The sequence below is a fragment of the Nestor notabilis genome, unplaced genomic scaffold (genome assembly GCF_000696875.1).
Source record: "Nestor notabilis isolate BGI_N333 unplaced genomic scaffold, ASM69687v1 scaffold4252, whole genome shotgun sequence".
NCBI lineage: Eukaryota > Metazoa > Chordata > Aves > Psittaciformes > Psittacidae > Nestor > Nestor notabilis.
Genome location: NW_009916821.1, coordinates 29730 through 49134, shown reverse-complemented (window position 1 = coordinate 49134; position 19405 = coordinate 29730). Strand labels below are relative to the sequence as shown.

Sequence of the window (19405 nt, the reverse complement as noted above, 5' to 3'; positions counted from 1 at the left end):
TTCACTACTTCCCATGGGAAAGAGGAGAAAGAAATGATCTTTTATAGGATATTTTATTTCTACTTGTCATTTTTCCCCCAGAAATGGTGTCATGCTCTCATCTGCAGGGTTTAGATCACACTCAAACCAACCTGATCACACTCAGACCAACCTTCACTGACCATGGAATAGAACTGAAATATTCATGGACCAAAAATTCCTTGAAGCCAGCACAGCCACATTTATGTCTTTCAAGGATGTATGTAGAGATTCACTATTAAAACATCCCTCCAGGTTCCTCACAGCACTAACAGAGGAACATCAGTTGAAACAACAGGATTCAAGCCCCAGTCTGGAAATAGCAACCCTGATCTACATCCCTCAGGGTTGTTTCATGGATGCGGAGGGTGGTGAGTGCCACCTGCACACACAGAGAAGAAGACACAAAGCTCATTGCTTTCAAAATACATGCCTCTGCACTGCATTAGTGGACATTTTAATGTCTTGTACAGTGTGTTCTATGCCCTGAAGACCCAGCACAGCTTACCAGGAAGACCAAGGTGGTCTTTTTCCAAGAACAAGCCTGTATTGCCTGTGTGGGTGACTAGAGCTTGTGCTGGCACTGCTTGTTTCCCAGTTGCTGTCATTTTGTCAGTGTCACTGATCTCAGCACCTCACAACTTTGCTCTGGATACTTTAGCATCTTTACATCTGGTTCTAGTGCAACTTGTGGCACATGGAGGTGGATGTTTTAGCTGCCAACCTAATAAGACCAAAGCAAAGGAATTGCCACTATTTGTACAGGCTCTACAGTAGATGCCATCTTCCAGCCCAGAAGACATTTTCCTCTAGGAGCATTGTAGCTGTTTGCAGAGAGGTTGTGTTCAAACTCAATCCTGCTAGAAAATGACACAGGCTATAGCAGACTAAAGATGTGCTAAAGTAATATTTTCATAAACTGAATGCAGGAGGAACCAATACATATGGGTAACATACCATAAACCACATGGTAGCTCAGAGTATTCAGTAGCCAGATACGTCAGATATATAGCCTCAGATTCCACCAACCAGCAAATTGGGGTAAAAAGAGGACAAGTCAGGGAAACCCAAACAGACAATAACCAGCCTGTGTGACCCAAGTGACTACAAGCTGCTCCTGCTCAAGCAAGCCTACATTTTGGCACAGAGAGGCCTCACACAGCAGTTTGCATCCTTTCCTGATTGCTTTAAGGCAGAAGAAAGTTCTTTTCCCCTCTGCAACCTGGCAGCTTGCTGGTCTCTTTGTACAATACAGATCCCATTCCTTACTTGCCCTCTTGGAGGCTGGATCACCTGCTAATGTGAAGGCAGAAATGGGCAGCCTCATGCAAAACCCTCTGAGTGCAAGATTACAGACCTTGCTCAATAGCTGTCGTTTTCTTGCTCAAGCTTAATGGCTCCTTTTGGAGCTGTTACAGCCCATGATTTAAATGTGTGTAAGCAGTAGTTTTCAAAGCCTGTATTATTCACTCAGTGCTGCCTCTGAAAAGGCCAGCAACCACAGGCATGACACTTGCAGGGCACATTTTGCTCTCTACTTCCATTTATTATAAATCTTGACATCAAGCTTATGGGCTTTGTCAGTCGTCTCCTAGTGAGGTATAAGCTGTGCTACAGAAAACCCGTCTCAGGGCTGTATTTCAGCTACCACGGCTCAGTTCAAGTGTTACACTTACAAATGTATAACTTAACTTGGTTGTAAACCAAAGGTGTTTACAGTCTCCTTGAACAACTCCCAGGAAGAAGTATCAGTGGAGCTGGGGGTTTTTTTGCCTGGTTCTGTTGGGAACATGGCAGAAATTCTTGTTTTGACCTCTTTGACTTTGTCTTCTTATAGGGTGATGCTCTTAGAAGTTATAGAAGACACTGAGGTGCATTTCTCCTCCCTTTGCTCAGCTGTTTCTTTTACTTAGATGGAGAGTGACTCCTGGGAGGCTTGTGCAGCTAAGAGGGTGCACATTAGAGCTGCTCTAAGCTCTAAACCATCAACAGCATTTCAAAAAGGACACTACAAATTGGACTGTGAATCACAGTACACAGTCTCAGCTTGATCTCAGGTTCTGATCTGCCTGTGGAGCAAGTTTGGCAGGAGCATCCCTAGAAGAGAATAGGCTTAAATGGCCACAAAACCATTTTCAGTACATTTGCGCTTAGTACAACAAGCAGCCAGACTTCAAACAGGACCATAATTGCATATTTGTGCTTACATTGTTCCCGTGTCATTTGAAATCTGTGCCAGAGCAGAGAAAAGCAGAGAAACCTTCCAAAACTATGCAGATCTTTCTTCTACTTTGCACTAGTGTTTCTGCTCCAAACCAGAGAAGATGACTAAGGGAGCTTAAGCCTTTCAGTCACCCTGGCTGGTTGTTAGCAGTACATCACAGCTGAAATGAAGTTCACTGCCACTTCAGCACCATGTGTCTAGGAACCCTGGTGATTTCTTCAAGCATCAGTTAAGGAGCTGTGCTCCTTTTTCTGGGATCAGCTGCTTTAATCCAACCATTTGCTCTCAATTTGCACAGCTTTTCTGCAGTCTTGATGGATCAAGCCAGAGTCATGCTGACAGCCTGCTGGAACCTCTCCTCTCTGCAGGCCTTCCCCAGCAGAGGAGAACCTGACCATAGCTCTTCTGTTCCATACTTGAACATTATTTAGGCTGATCATATGTGGTAGCAGAGATAGATGGATATGGAAGGGAAAAATAACTGGATTTCCAGGAGAAAAGCCTGAGGGTGGTTGGCTGTTCGCTGTCCTGAGATGATACTGTGCTGCCAGGCAAGTTGGCCTCATTCCCTTCTGCCTTAGCTTTAGTGCTGCCAAGAGATTTCCCAGTACAATCTCGATTGCCAGCCAGCATGAAGAAACCAAGTCAGGGCTGGGTTTTCAGCTTTAAGTCAACTTTACAGTGCTGTCAAATAAAGAAGAAAACCCCTTCACCATCCTTTGGCGTTAAAACCTAATCTGGGATCGTGGAGAGTGCAAATACAGAACTCCACAATGCCAGTTTTTTGTAGCTGCACTTTCGTGTTCTCCCCTGGGATACACCGCACAGTGTAGGAAACACAATGACATTGCAAGAAGAGGAGTCACAATCACAACATCATCCTTTCTGTCCAAGTATGAAAATGAATCAAAACAAGCAAAAGGGACTTACCTGGGGTCATTCCCCAGGGAGTATCAGAGGGAAGTTGGCATTCGGCCTTCCTGCTTCTTGGGGCCACACTTAAAATGACCATGGGGAGCTGAGGTGTCTCTGATCTGCCAGCTAACCCAAATGGCCTTTGTACTGAAGCTTAAATGAATCAGGTCTGTTAATTATCCTTCTCCTCTCTGCAGGGTGATGCCAATAGGTCAGACACAGACGAGGACAAGACATCTGCCAACTTTGATGATGATTTTGAGAAGCTAAAAGACCTCCGAGCAACAGGTAGGATTTTGTGTCTGCATTTTCCTGGGAATCCGAGAGCTACAACTCTCCTTCCACAGTCATCTTGTAGAAACATAACAAGGAAAAGTGGAAGAATTCATTTTATGTGGCAATAGATCTGATAGATATGTCAAGAGAGCAGCTCTTAACATGCAAAAAGAGTAGGGAAGCTAAATGAGCATGGAGATTTCCTTTAAACAGCTGTTTTCCTAATTTAAATTACAGTGGAATATTTAGATATGTCTCCTCATTTCTTCTGTATCATTCCCACAGAATGCTTTGCTGACAGCAATAGTCACACACTACTTCTCAGCAGCTTTTCTAATCAATCATGTTCTTTTTGGTTTCTTACACAAGTGCATTTAGGTGAGGTTTGATTGATGGGAATGTTGCTGTTCATTTGTGTTACAGGAGGGCCTGGCACTTGATTTGAGGTAAGGCCACATTGTGCTAGCGTGCTATAAACATGCAGTGGTAGGTGCCAGCCTTCACTCTGTAGAGTTTGCAACCAGATAGTGGACAGGAAGGGATCACAAATTGAATAGTATTGATGGTGAACAGGAGCCAGTTTAGTTCCTCTGTACTTTGATTCTCAGTTTGGGCTTTAATCAAAGGATTACTTTAAGTGCTTCTAAACCAGGATTCATTTTAGCTAAGGAAATTATATTGATTGTGGTGAACAGATGGAATTCATCTGAGGAAGGGGCAGAAGTAATTTGTTGGGGAAGCTGAGAGAGAGCTGGATCACAGCAAGGTGATGGAGTTGCTCAGCCTGCAGATGAAGCAACAAACTGCAAACACCAAGTGACCAAATGAATGTCCGTTGCAAATAGCTGGCAAGGAACCCACAGCACCAACTGTGTGCCAGCTTTGCACCAACTATTTGCTGAGCAGCTTCAAATAAGAAGAGAGTTCTAGGGGAAAGAAATATTGTCACCTCTTCTCAGGTAGTACAAGAATAGAAGACAGGGCTGAACTTGCCATCAACCGAAATTCCATGAGTAACTGTGTGTCTCCATAAGTCTCACAAGTGCCAACCAGTGACTAAACAGCATGAAGGCATTAACAATTCTGTCATAATGCCGTTGGTCTGTAAATAGATACTCTGGCAAGAGGAACATATATTGCAGATTAGCACATTTTGAGCTGGATCTTCCACCCCTCAAAGTGAATGGCATTGTTCCCACAGACTTCTGTAGTGCAGATCAGGTATTTGTGCCCAAGCCAGCAACTAAACAGATGATACAATAGAAGCACAGAGTTACAAATGCAGCCAGTGGAAGAAAAAGAGCAGGGGTAATGCACTCACTTGGATTTCTCACTGTAGACTTATACTTCCTTCCTGCTGGGCACAGATGCTCCCATCCTTCCCCCTTCTTAAGATTGACCCTGCAGTTATTAAACCACAACCCACTAAATCCAGTAAAACAGGAGCTAGGTCAACTTTAGTTTTGTGTTTGAGATTAGGCTTTTGGTTTGGAGTGTTATGGCACTGGAAGTGTTATGCCTGGTTTGTCTTCAGTGTGAATACCATTTTTGCAGTCTGAAGTTGCCATACAGCTAAAATAGATGCTTTTTGCAATTACCACAGAGATGTGCCATTGGATTTCTCTGTTACAGGAGGTTTACTTTTCTAGACAAATGGATGTGTAAAAGCAACTTCCATTTCCTGTCCCCTGAACAGATGACTAAAGACAATGACTAATGTTCACTTAGTGCCTTCCCCATGAAGGAACTTAAAGCACATCAGAACTGCATAAAAATCTCTGTGCAAGACTATGACAAGGAGAAAAGAGTAACTTCCCAGAGTGAATTTAGCCAGTCATCAATATCCTTTCCCTGGGAACTCTCTCCCAGGCACCCCAAACTGTAACTTCACTCTCTAAATCCCAAGAAACAGTGAGCAAAAGCAGCTTCCTTTGGAAGCACAATGAGTTCCAAGTCCAGGCAGGGCTGAAGACCTCTTAAAAGGTTGTGACATTTACCTTATGCCTCTCAACATGGTGCGAGTGATCTTACTGCCCACAACGTTCCATCTCCATTTGGCAGAGTTCCCAGCAGACCCAGGGTACAATGTCCATTTTGAAGAGTGATTTCTGTAGCTGGGCATTCATCTCTTCTTCTCTCTCCCCTTCTCTCCAGAGATGAAGATGTACTCACTTGCTGTCACCCCAAATGGACACCTGGAGGGCAGGGGAAGCATGCCCCCTCCTATCATCATGCGCACTGCTGCCACACCAATGCCCACACCAAAGTGTTCCCCACACATGGATTCAGTGCACACTTTTGTGGACTCGAGGAGAGGGAGTAATGCTTCCCTAGAGCCCTTGAACTACGACCAGAAGTCCTTGGTATGTTCCTATTGCTAACAGCTCTCCCTCAAGTGCCTGCAAGCAGCACAGATGATGTGCACACACGTGTTGCTGGAAAATACAAAGGAGGGGGATGGAGGTGAGAGGTATGTCTAAAGGCAGGAGGAGAACAGATTCAAGAGGGCAAAATGAGTGGGTGTGCTGTGCTGGGGAACATAACAGTCAAGGGCAGTGACTATATGAAAAGGGGAGAGAGGGATGTCCTGGGATTCAGTGTTTTCCTGCCTAGTATCTTTCCCAACTACGCTGGCCATTTTGTGGTGGCATAGTGGAGCTGTCAAATGCTCCTGTGAGGATGAGGCCTGTTTCCCCCCACAGTATTTTAGAGTTGCATCTTAGACTTGCTTTGTATCAAGGGAAATGAAGCATTTGTCCTTACCAACACAGCAGCTGAGCTCCAGTTTCAGTACAACAGCCCTATTGGAGGGGAAACAGAGGTATGAGCTGACCGACTGCTGCCAGGCACAGCTCATGGAGCAGAGATCTGGCTGGAGCTGACTGCTTTGGCAACTGATTGCATTTTGCCTGCGACAGGGGAGGGGGGGTGGGGGCAGCTCTGTGAAAAAAGAGGGAGCAGAGTTAATAGACAAAGTGGATTTTCACTGCTGCTTATCTGTCCCATTCCTCTGCTCTGTAACTGCAATATCATGTTCAAATCAAGGCAGCGGACTGTGAAAGCACTTCACGCAGAGACAGAGCCACTATCCCCTTTGGTAAGCTGCTTAGTCAAGGTAATGCTTTTGAAAAGAAAATAGAGATGACTGTTGTTTGCCTTGGGGTTTCATGGGATTGTGAGTAGCTGGAGAGGGTTGTTCATCATTTGAATCCTTTCTCTGAGAGCACATCAGTGCCATCAGCCAAAGGAAGATGAAGCAGTCAGAGGAGAGCTGGCCAGCACCGAGAAGGAGGAGGAATGTGAGGAAAGAAAATGTCACTTCAGCAATAGCATCTTTGGGTTCAGTTTTTATATGGAATTCCTGTTACCAGGACAGCAGGAGGTCACACAGCACAGAGGATTGGAACTGTGCTACAGGTGTAGTTCAAAGAGCACCTTCAGTGTGGGCTTAGCTGGGTGCTTTGCTCCCATCTCAAGGTATGATAAAATCAGAGCAATGAGGAAAGCTGGATGTGGGAGACATGACTTACAACAAGAAGGGTCTTCAAAATGCCATATCCTTTGGCTTTCTCCTGCAACCAAACCCTCAAATGTCTTTCTCCTCTCTCAGTCCAGCCTCCGCAGTTCCCCTTGCGCCAACTGGGGCACCAGCAGCAACTGGGGCAGCCGACGCTCAAGCTGGAATAGCCTGGGCAGAGCCCCAAGCCTCAAGAAGAAGAACCAGTCAGGAGAAAGAGAGTCCTTGCTCTCTGGGGAGGGGAAAGGCAGCACAGATGATGACTCTGATGATGCCAAGTCCAGCACAGTGAGCAGACCCTCGCTGCACCGCCGGGCAGAGTCCCTGGACTACCGCAGCTCCTTGGACTTGCCGGAGCTGCTCCAGCTGCCCACCATGCGCCACTCGCTCAGCATCAGCCCTGTGGCTCTTCTGCCTGCTGAGTACCAAGACTGCAATGGCAAAATGGTTCATGTCCCCAGCGAGTTCTTCCTGCGTGTGGATGGTCACAAGGAGGACACTATGGACTATGAGGATGACATGGAGGATGTGAGTTGAGGGGAAGATTGGGTGGTCATGCATTAAGTGGCTTTTTCACTCCAGGAAGGAATGTCTTTGCTCACAACAGCTGTTTGGCATCCCAAAAGCTTGAAAACAAAGAAAGAATGTTTCCTACTTAACTTTTTGGTTGTTTGAGGCCTTTATGGTTTTGACAGAACTTTGGATCTCAGAATGAGTCCTGCCTAGAAGTCTTGCTTTGTCATGCTCCTCTCTCACTGTACAGCAGCCCCTTTCTTTCCCCCCTTTCCTTGCTGTTTTGTTGGACACATGTGACAATGCTTGCCACAGCTCTGTCCTAAAAGCCATGCCCCCTTTCACAAAAGGACTGTGAAAGTTGAAGAGGCAGGAAAATAAAAGAGGAAGAAAAGGTGTGTCTTCTTTTCATTCCAGAGTTACTGCTACCGGATTCGCAAAGCCCTGGAGCCCTACAAACCACAGTGGTGCAAGACTCATGAAGACTGGTCCCTCTATGTGTTTTCCCCACAGAATCGGTAAGAAATCCAAAGGAAATGCCAACCCCCCAGGTTTTGTGGTAATGGAATGTTATATTTCTAGCCAGCCTTCCCTTCCCTTTGATGGAGAAACACTGAGAGGGTTAGAAATCCAGTTCCTGCTTTTTAGGTAACTTTTTGTGTTATATGTGGGTAGAATTGTTGCATGGTTCACTCCATGCCTGTCAAGAAGAAGGATGGTTTAACCAGCATTAATAGCTGTTGTTACATCTTGCTTACTGCACTGATAATAATGGCTGTAGCTTGTGGAGTGCTCACTACTTGGGCTGATGCTGGTGGCACAGCTACTAAAGCCTTTTGAGGATGTGCCGTTCAGGTGGGAGTCTCTTACTGACCCAAACATCTAAAGGATATTTTGCTCCCCACCATTTCTGCAGGTTCCGAGTGATGTGCCAGAAGGTCATTGCCCACAAGATGTTTGATCATGTGGTGCTGGTCTTCATATTTCTCAACTGCATCACTATAGCACTGGAGCGACCAGACATAGACCCACACAGCACAGTGAGTACCTAAGTCATTTTCCTCCTTGATCCAGCATCCAGACCTTGGTCTTGCCTAGGAAAGGTCTTGTGTAGGCAAGACCCTGCAAGATTTAAGATGTTTGTTTTCTAACCTCTTAAAATAACTTGCCTCTTTTTGTTGCTCTGTGTTTTGCAGGAGAGGATATTCCTAAGTGTTTCTAACTACATCTTCACTGCAATCTTTGTGGCTGAAATGATGGTTAAGGTAATTGCATCTTCATAGCGAGGCCTGGCAAAAACCATAACATGACATAGTTATGATCTGGGTGAAGATGTAAATGTCTCTCTTCTCCTGGCTGTAGGTGGTAGCTCTTGGCTTTTTCTCTGGGGAGAACACCTATCTGCAGAGCAGCTGGAATGTCCTGGATGGAGTCCTGGTCTTCGTATCTATCATTGACATTATTGTCTCCATGGCATCGGCAGGTGGAGCAAAGATCTTGGGTGTCCTTCGTGTTTTGAGACTTCTGAGGACTTTGAGACCTCTCAGGTGTGTTCACTGACAGGGTGGCTGACTTGCTTTATGTTGAGAGACCAAAAAACACACATGATCTGGCAAGGTCTTGCTTAATAACACAAAAAGCTGAGCACAGTTATGGGTAGAAGCATCTTTTGGGGAGCTGTGACATAGTGAGACTGTTTGGAAACAGTGAAATGAGTTATAATTCATCTTCTCCAGCACGGAAAAGAGCAGATGGAGTTTGGAGTGAGAGGTCTTATCATACTCAGGCAGTCAGTGCTGTGAATGCCTCCTCTATGCTGCATTTTTATCACCATTTTACAAATCAGTCTGGCTCCTTGTTATTCAAGTCATTCCCAAGCAAAGAGGTCACGTTGACTGAGAGAGAATTTACAACTGAACAGGTACTGACAATAATTTGATAAGCTCCAGCATCTCTACCTGCTCTCCCATTACTGCAGAACAATTTAGCTCTCAGCAAGCTGGAGGAAGGGGAGATGCTTTCAGTAGGTGAGAAAGGGAATAAAGAGAATTGGTATTTTGTTTACTATTATGCAGTAACAAAGAGCGTTAATGCTTGGGGGATTTTTATCAGCTCATGGCTCCTGTGCTGTTTCTGTCCTGCTTGGCAAGAAATGCAAGCCTTTTTCATTAAATTTCAGGGGAAATAAGATAGGCACCTCCAGAGACAGGTTTGCTTATGAGAGTAATAGGAAAAGGCCATCTTGTTTGGGCTCATGACTACAAGAACAACAGCTATTTATCTGCTGTTCTGTATTTCCTTAGTGACAAGTAACTTCATGAGTGTCTGTCTCCTCTCTTGCTCCCATGCTCTGTTCTTCTGGTGGCATCGGGGCCTTGCAGTGCTGGCTCACCAGGAACCACCCTGGGCAAGCCTTGGCCTGGCAGCACCTCAAGACACCTAATACACATAACTAGGAACAGAAATCAGGCCATGGGCAATAAGTAAACCTAAGGGGGAAAAAGGGAGTTGGTCTTTGAGAATAAGTAGGCCAGATCCTATTAATAGGGAGGAATTCATCACCTCTCATGATGGCTTCACTTAACACAGCCTCCTCCAGGATTACTCCAGGGACCATTCCTAACACTTTGTAGGTGCAGTTCAGACTGCCACATGATTTGCTGCCAAACAAGACCCTATTGAAAAGCTTTGTCCCTGCAGCATACAACTCTCCTCTTTCCTCTGTGGCTGGCAGGCATGAAGCATCATTAGATGTGCAAGCTCAGGCTACCTGCAAGGACTTCTACCCTCTACAGGCCCCTCCTAAAACCAGCTTTGATGTTCTTCAGTAAAAACACCCCTTCGCAGAACTTGCTTGGGCTGGTTGCACTTACATGTGCTAGCACATTTCTCAGACACCCATGGGAGAGCCATTCTCCAGGCACTCATACAGGAAAGCAAAACACTTCTTCTCCATAATACCCAAAACCTGCTTCAGGCTGTGCTCTCACAGCAAGCTGCTCTTTAATGGGATGACCCTTTGACTGTGGAGCTGTTGATCACAAGTTGCTGTTAGCCAAGAGGCAGTGCAGGAACTAATTAGGAAACAAACTGAAATTACTTTGTTTGAGAAGTTGTCCTGGGCCCCAGGGCAGGAGAGCACTTATGGCTGTAGAAAGAGGACAAGACATGCTGAATTAGCACATGTTGTGTTAGGAAGCAGGCTCCTGCCTGGTGTGTGCCCCTCTGCTTGGATCAGGGAGACGTCAGAGAGGACCAGCTCTCTGGACTGAGGTATAAATAGCGCTGAAGTGGGATCCTCTGTGGTATTCTGCCCATAGAGAGTATTCCCTCCTCACTGTTACTCGTAAGCAATTGCCCAACACTCTGCTGACAGGATGTCTTATACTCCTTTAATTCCATCTGATGTGACTGTGAATGTTCTGGTTGTCCAGATAAGTCACTGATCATCACTGAATGCTGCCTGCAGGTAGAGGAGGGTTCTGTTAGCTTTACTGCAGCCCAAGCAGAGGAGGAAAACCAACCATACTAAAACCTTTATTGTTTTGCCATTTTTTCCAGAGTCATCAGCAGAGCCCCAGGTCTGAAGCTGGTGGTAGAAACCTTGATCTCCTCCTTAAGGCCTATTGGGAATATTGTCCTCATCTGCTGTGCTTTCTTCATTATCTTTGGGATTTTAGGGGTCCAGGTATAGTATTTCCCTCCCCACAGCCATCTCAAAGTGACTGCTGCAAAAGAGAAGCTGTTTTTCTTACCACCTGGGGTTAAGGTGGAAGTACTGAGCTTAAATATCTCCAAAGGGAGATTTCAGTTAGGAAAGAAGAGCCAGGCCCTAGAAGAAATGCTCTGGGGTGGAGTTGTCATCTGCTCACTGGAGGCTTCCTAGAATTAGAAGAGCAGCCCTCCCTGATGAACAACACAGCACCAGCTAAGCCTGTCTGGGGGTAGGGGAAAGAAAACATGAATTCCCAAGATCCCTCCTAGCTCTGTGCACTAGGATGTGTAGAAGGTTGTCACCCTCCCAACAAGACAGGGCTGGCTTGCAGGATCACAACAATATGTCAGGGCCTGAAGTTTCACCAGAGGTGTTTTCCTGCCTTGTGTGCTAAGACAGGAATCTGAGCTGGAAGAAAAGGAAAGGAATTTGAACTTGGCAAACAACTACTGGGGGAAAGAAAGATAAATCAGAGATAGACTTTTCAAAGCCTCTTTTTTGCTTTTTGTTTTTTTTGGTGCTTCTCAAATACAGCTTTTTAAAGGCAAGTTCTACTACTGTGATGGTCCTGATGTGAAAAACATCACTACAAAGACTGACTGCACCAACGCTCGCTACAGATGGGTTCGGCGGAAGTACAACTTTGACAATTTGGGACAGGTAAAGTCTTCACTGCAGGGATTTTCTGTACCAGTTTTGAATGGATGAGCAGTCAAAATGTATTCCTTGAGACAGGTGTGGAACCTTTGTCATAGGAAGTTTCCAGGAACAATTCATCTATCAGAAGCAACCCTCAGGATCAGGTCACGTCTTGATCTCCTGCAGCCAGACTTCCTAGGGTTAAACAGTTCCTTGTTTATAGGAGAGTGTTATCTTAAAGCTACTGTTTTTACATGCAGCCCCTCCTGTCTGGACCTCAACTGTCACTTTTAGTCTCTTGACTTCTACCCGTTACATTTGCGATTGAAATAAAATAAGGTGTTATACACTGGCTGAAAAGCAAGACAGCCCAGAGGAAGAGCTTGGATATATTGTTGCCTTTTAAAACCCCGTGATACTGAGCCAGCCTGCAATACTGACTTTTTATCATGCTCTGGTGACCAAAAAGCCTCATGTGTCTAAGCATAAGTCAGCCTGTATGTGAGAGAAAAGGAGTGTTAACAGATGTAGTTTGCTCTCTTTTAAGCCAGATATGGAAATAGGTAAAAGCAGCCACAATATGTTGCATTTCTCCACCAGCTCCAGGCCAGATGATGTGTTCTGAGCTGTGCATTGGTTTTGCTGAGTGTTGTCTGTTGTATTTTCTTTTCTGGCAACTAAAATGCAAGACCAAGCTTTTCTGTTTGTTTATTTTCATCTAGGCCCTCATGTCCTTGTTTGTCCTCTCCTCCAAAGATGGCTGGGTGAACATCATGTACGATGGTTTGGATGCTGTGGGTATTGACCAACAGGTAAATATACTGCAGAGTCCAGCTGTGTTGCTCTCACAAGTCTCATGCTGGGGTGACGAGTGGTTTTGAAGTCCCAGGAAGGAACAGAGCTATAGGAACTGATTGTGTATTGGGCTGCCAAGGTTTTCTGTTCTCCACTGAGTACCATGTACATAAACAAGCACTGATGGGGTTTTTAATTTGAATGATGGTACTTGAGGAGGGCCACATGTGCCACTGCACTGCAGCTTCATGGAAAACATGATGAATAAGAGCAAACTCACATGAGATGGGAAAAAAACAGGAATGCTATGAAAGAGAGATTAAGTTTGCGTATTATGTGGCATTTGCAAAGGGAAGTCAAGAGTCTTTGATGAGTAGTACCCAATTGTAGCTACAGTAACACTTTGTACTTAATTTCCTCCTGCTGCTGAAGATCTCTGAACAACTGAGAAACATTAACCATGAGCTCACATCTAAATAAAAATAAGCTGGAGCCTATCTTTAACTAAATTGATCTTGCAGGTGTGATGATGCACATCCACTGAGATTTATCTTAAGCTGTGTGAAATAACTGCCAGTTCAGTCCTGTAAGCCCCCATATGGAGGCCAGGATGGGTTTTACAACAGAAGTAAAATTCTAGTCAGTGAGAAAGTGAGTGAGAGGAAACTGTTTGGGGAAAAATCTCCTGACTCCTCTCAGCCCTCTCCTCCTCCCCACAACAGTGTACTGTGATGTCTTGTTGCTACAGAGTGCCCAATACCCTGACCTCCACACATCATGTCTATGCCACCTAGAATCATTGAATCATAGAATGGTTTGGGTTAGAAGGGACCTCAGATCATCCAGTTCCAACCCCCTGCCATGGGCAGGGACACCTCACACTAAACCATGTCACCCAAGGCTCTGTCCAACCTGGCCTTGAACACTGCCAGGGATGGAGCATTCACCGCTTCTTTGGGCAACCCATTCCAGTGCCTCAGCACCCTCACTGTAAAGAACTTCTTCCTTATATCCAACCTGAACTTCCCCTGTTTAAGTTTGAACCCATCACTCCTTGTCCTGTCACTCCAATCCCTGATGAAGAGTCCCTCTCCAGCATCCTTGATAGACCCCCTTTAGGTGTTGGAAGGCTGCTGTGAGGTCTCCGCGCAGCTTCTCTTCTCCAGGCCGAACTTCTCTCTTTGTTTTCTAATTCCCCACCTCACCAGCCCATCCAGAACCATAACCCTTGGATGCTTCTCTACTTCATCTCCTTCCTGCTCATCGTCAGCTTCTTCGTGCTCAACATGTTTGTGGGAGTGGTGGTGGAGAACTTCCACAAGTGCCGCCAGCACCAGGAGGCGGAGGAGGCCCGGCGGCGGGAGGAGAAGCGCCTCAGACGCCTGGAGAAAAAGCGCAGGAGTAAGGAGATGTACCTGTCTGGTCGGTAGACTGCATTACAAACCCAAATCTTTCTGAGCCCTGCCTGCTCCCAAAGCAAGACTTTCATTTCCCTTTGGTTTTGTTTCCATGGGATTTCAAAACGCTGTTTTATTTCGTTACCTCTTTAGTGCGGTACCTTAAGTCTTGGGTTGCCAACACCCTGGAATTGTCCTCTACAAGCCCGAAGTAAAGCATTACCTGTTTACTTGGCTGGGGAGGAAATCCTCCTCCAAGCAGAGCTCTCTGTCGTGCTCTGCAAGGCAAAAGTGTCCCAAGCACCGAGCGGGAGCTTGCGGTGTGCCTGAGGGATGCAGTGAGTAAACAGCTCAGTGCTTACTGTGTGCATGAAGGCCAGTCCCAAGGGTAGCCCAGTGGCTTAAAGTGCCGCTTGCATCTGAGGATGGTGGTGGTTTGATTTATGAGTTCTTTTCTTAGACAAAATAAGTGTGATGCTTTATAGAGTCTTAGCGCATGGCCCTGCATGCCACAAACATGCTGCATGAGGGCATGAACAAACCCACAGGCCTGGGGAGAGGAATGGAGCCCCAGGATGGGGCTGTCCAGAAAATTCTTCTCTGGAAGATGTCCATTACAAGAGATGCTGCCCCATCACAGGCTGGGGGAGCTGCTGGGACTCAGTTTGTCCTTGCACTCAGTCTACATGGAAATACCAGCCAGATGCAGGGCCATTACAGTGCAACAGAAGGCCTTTAGCTTCAGCTCCTCCTCAGTGGATCTAGTAGGGACCATCAAACCAGACCAGAAAAACTCCTGAGCTTGTGCTCCTTTCCTGACCCAAACCTTCCCAGGGATTCTCATGTATTAATTCTCACCTCCACTGCTCCTTGGCAGGTTCTGCCAGGGACAAGGTGCCTGTAGCATCTGGTGGGTATTCCCAGGGAAACTGCCAGGAAAACAGCCACACCAACTTCCCAGCCAGTTTTAGTGAGCAGGGGTAGCCTGCATTAGATGCTGGCAAGCATTTTTAGAAGTAAGTGAGGGAACATGGCTTGGCCACAGTGATGAAAGATGAGCTTAGTCAGGGATAAGGCTTGAGTGCTTCCAGTCCTGCTCACTGCAGCAGTCCTGTGGCTCTTTGCCTAGCACTGTGCTGCCCTCTGTGATCTCCTGTAAGGACCCCTGTGACAAATGGCTTGTTGTTTCCCTAACAGCAAGCCATAGGTATCCATTTTTAGCTGGGAAGACTGTAGTTAGATCAAATAGTCTTTTGCCTGGCTCTAAGGACATAGCAATCAGAGGGTTTGCTAGTAGAAACCCAATTCTCACAGCTTCTTTCCTGCTCTTGTGGTCCTCTTTATTAGAGCCATGGGACACCTCAGCATTAAATGTCTGCACCATGGTCTCCACAGGGCCTTAATGACAGGGTGACCTGACACCACAGTGAAAGCCAAGCCCATTTCATCTTAGGTAGTTGTGAGGTAAGTTCGAATGAAATCTAGATCAAACCAGCCAGCTGCAAACCGACGTTGAGTCTCTCCAGAGATTTAGAAGAGTTCAAATGCAATTTCATTTCCCTTTTCCCATCTTGGTTTTTGAGTTTGAAGTTCCATCTAGGATTAGAAGTGGAAATCCTGGAGGCAGCATTTCCAGCACAATAAAAGAAATCGGTTTCAGGCTCTCAAGAGTCTTCCTGCTTGTGCAGCAGTTCTCCCCCAATGTGCTGACCCAAGAAGACATTCAGATAAACTCAAAGCTTATGTGCAGAAAAAAAGCTTATTTACAAAGAAAATGAAGCATCTTTAGACAAAATAGACTGGGGCATAGGTAAGGAGGCATAGCTTAATCACAGCCAGTTGCTGTTCCTGATTAGTAAGTAAATCTTAGGACAGCCTGCGCTTAGACACCAAGAAGAGCCAGTCCCTGTCAAAGTGATGGACACTGTTCCATTGCCCCTCTTTCTTTATTCAGCTATCTTGAAAGGCTAGAGTCAAGGAGATACTTCAGACCCAGGCATTGCGCAGATGCAGGTTGTAACATTTCACTGCAGAGCACACAGGGAGGAGGACAGCTTTCTGGAAGGGGATCAAGTCCAATATAGCAACTGAGAGGCTAAATGTTTGGCCATGTGTTGAGCTTCCAGGAGGTTATCTCAGATCGTCTGGCTCTGAGGTCTCCTGTGTGCCTCTGTTCAGCATGGACAGCTTGGTGGCCAAATATTAGTCACAAACAAGGTGAAATCAAGTATCTGATACACATTTTGGAAGGTCACTATTTGCATTTTAATGGATTTCTTAATTATTATTTAAATGGGAGAAGTTTTCACCTCCTGGGTAATTCAGAACATGATGGATTTGGTGAAAAAACGTGGCAGACTCAGAAAGATGTGAAATGTGGTTGGTGCCATCTGTGTGTGGCTGAGTCTCTGGGGGGAGTGTCTGTGTACACATGCAGGCATGGGATGCTACATATGCTTTCCACGTGCCCCAGAGCTGCGTGTCACCCATATGGAGGAGCAGGTGAGAGGCCAATCCCCATGGGGCAGGATGGGCACAAGAGCCTACACTGGGAAGCCTAACAGAGAACCTTGCTTTTGCTTCAGTTGCCATTTCTAGTAGCTGGCCTGAAGAGACCATAAAAAGGAAGAAGAATTTGGGCTGTTAACAAGACTAAAATCCAGCATAGCCAACAGATGTACCTGAGCAACACGTCTGGACTCGCTCTGTCTGCCTGGCATCTTGTCTTTGTGTCCTGTCTGTAATGTCCTCTGTGTGTAGCAACCCTGTGTGTATTTCTGTGTATTGAGGTCTTTGGGCATCTTGTAGATACCTACACACAGAGAAACACATCATTGAGACACAGCAGGCTTGGGCTCAGGCCTGGAAATGGATTACATCTCATCTTATCAGTGCCGGGATGTTTCCATCTGAGCAGGCCCTGGGTACAAATCCCAGGCTCTGCAGGCTGGGTCCAGGATTTGGACCTGTGTGCAGAGCTATGAGCCTGGCAGAGGGATTGCTCCATGGAGGACACAGCCCTGCAGCAGGACAGAGCTCCTTCACGTGCCTGTTTTGGGGGTACTTTCAGGAACCTGGCGGAAAGGTCCCTTTCAGCTCACAGCTATTAGGCACCACCTCAGACCTTTCCAGAAAGTTTCTTGTTCCCCATCTGAGGGCCACTGGCACAGGGTGACACCCCACAGCCCTTGTCAGCATGCCTTGACTCTTTCCACTGCTGCAACAAGCAGCACTCGAGGCACCAGCAACAGAGCTCGTAGAATCAATGAGGTTGGAAAAGACCTTTAAGACCTAACATGTCAGCAGGGTGCTGGTTCCATGAGGGCAGCCCAGCCTCCAGAACCAGGCTACAATAAACTCGGCACTGAAAGAAGGCATTGGGCTTGCCAGTTAACTCAGCTCACATGAGAAGATAGGGCAAGGGGTTGGAATACACTGCAGAAATGCATTTGATGTGGTTTTCAAAGGCAGAACTGCACAATGTGCTATTAAATATGAAGGTAAAAATTCAAGATAAACTAGAATACTAAGATAAACTCCATCCACTCTATCTACTATGTAAATACGTGTAGTGTAATTTAGCAGTCCTGCAGTTCCTAACCTTTTAATGAGGTTCTCAGAAGACACAGACCAAAACCAGCCTCCCCACATTCAATTTTTGTATTAAAACCACATGGATCAGCTTCATCTCCTCTGTATTCAGGAGACGAGGCCAAATCCAACCCTCCTGTCTGTGCTGTGAAGCCCTGAGCAGAGCCTGATGTCAGGTCACACACAGGCAGTGCTCTGGGGCTTCAAAGGCTGGGAGTGGGGTCTGGGTGGTGGTGTGTGCTGAAAGCAGTGCAGGCAATGCTGGAAGTGCCTGGCCCAGCCTGGGGAGGCCCAAGCTGGGGAGCAGCGAGTGCTTTCCAGTAGTGTCACCGAGTCACTGGTCTCTGGGAAGACCCCAAAATCAGAGAACTCAGAAAATAAATGCTTTTTCCTGATTTCTGCTCTATGAGCGTGGTCACAGCTGTGTTTCTCTGAGGCATTTCCCAACAGAGAATGGAGCATCTGGGCATTCTAGAAGGAAGAGGCCGGTTTTGTTTTAAGACCCAGCAGAGCTGCCTTTCACAGCACTGACTGCAAGTCGTCTGCTCTAGGGGGGAGCAATCGTGGGCAGCACAGTGGTATTTAAATGCCTTAACCATGTCTGGAACCAGCAGAAATATTTGAGCTGTAACGAAAAGTTTGGGCATATCTGCACAATATTTCCAACTAGGGAATTATCAAACTATCTTGCTTATTTTTCCAGGCAGCTGCAGGTATAAAGCTACTCCATGCCAAGCATGCATATAAACCCATTAGGGCTTTCTAATGTTTCATGCAGAGGAGAATAATGGAGGAGCTGTAGCTAGCAATTGGAATGCCAACCTAAATGCTTTTAAGCTAAGAGACAGTGCTTCATTAGTTTTCATGTCAGCAGAATCACCAGCAAAGTAGTTGAAATACTCTGCAGAAAGGTGAGGTTCAAGCATTAGCCAACATGTAGAAGTGGGGTCTAGAAAGGACTGTGGTTTTGCTTTTGTGTATGTTTGATGGTTTCTCCTTTTCCTCCTGCATTTCCACCAATTCAAACTATCAGCTGCAGGGATACTTGTCTGTGTTTGATGTAAATCTGCTAGTTGGCTGAGTGGAGCCTCATCCCAGAAGCTGTTTCCCTGGAAAAAACAGACCCAGGTTGCATTTGTCTGCAGTAATTAATGATGCATTAGATCTCCCCTGTTTGCTATGCCCGCATCCCTATGGTCCAGTGTTCTCATACAGGTTCTCCTGCAGGCTCCACATCTCTGGCTGAGCAGGCTGTGCAGCAAACACTTAACACCCAAGCTGGGGAGAATAATGTAGTATATCCTCACTAAGAAGTAAAAATGTGTGTCTGAACTGAGAGGAAGCCAGAGGCACTCACTGTGCTGTTGACTGAAATAAAATTCCTGATCCTAAAGGGACCGGGAATGAACACTGACCCGGCAGAGATGAGGGCTTTGGAGCTCATCCTGCAGCCTCCCTCCTGCTCGGAGCAGGTCAGAGCTGCAGTGAAGCTGTGTGGCTGACCTCTCACTGCTTTCACCCTGCTGCAACCCCTCTGCCTCCATGGGCTTGTCCTGACCCAACGTCAGCATCACCAAGAGCAGAAGCTGGGCTGTCCTTCCTGCACACCCCTGCTCACCACTGTTCGCCTCGCATGAGCAGCATCTCCTCTAATGGACATTGCATGGGTTACTGCACCAAGCATGACTGTGTTGTTGCACGTGTTTCAAAGCCTTGTCAACTTTGTCCCAGATTGTCCTTGTATGTGTCCCCCCAGGAGAAGTTTCTTTTTCATCTGTTAACTTCGCTTCAGGGGTGCATTGCAT

At 46.3% G+C, this 19405-nt stretch overlaps 1 protein-coding gene across 1 annotated transcript in view; it reads left to right on the top strand.

The window, feature by feature from the left end:
* The window catches only part of LOC104413692 (voltage-dependent T-type calcium channel subunit alpha-1H-like), a gene marked incomplete at its 5' end in the record, with an annotated part of 74448 nt that overhangs the window by 31480 nt on the left and 23563 nt on the right, over window positions 1–19405 (top strand). Inside the window, 11 exon segments of the mRNA XM_010024758.1 lie at window positions 3355–3445; window positions 5588–5796; window positions 7044–7478; window positions 7881–7981; window positions 8380–8503; window positions 8660–8728; window positions 8826–9010; window positions 11025–11151; window positions 11713–11838; window positions 12540–12629; window positions 13821–14016. Of these exon segments, the coding sequence (XP_010023060.1) occupies window positions 3355–3445; window positions 5588–5796; window positions 7044–7478; window positions 7881–7981; window positions 8380–8503; window positions 8660–8728; window positions 8826–9010; window positions 11025–11151; window positions 11713–11838; window positions 12540–12629; window positions 13821–14016 (1753 nt within the window).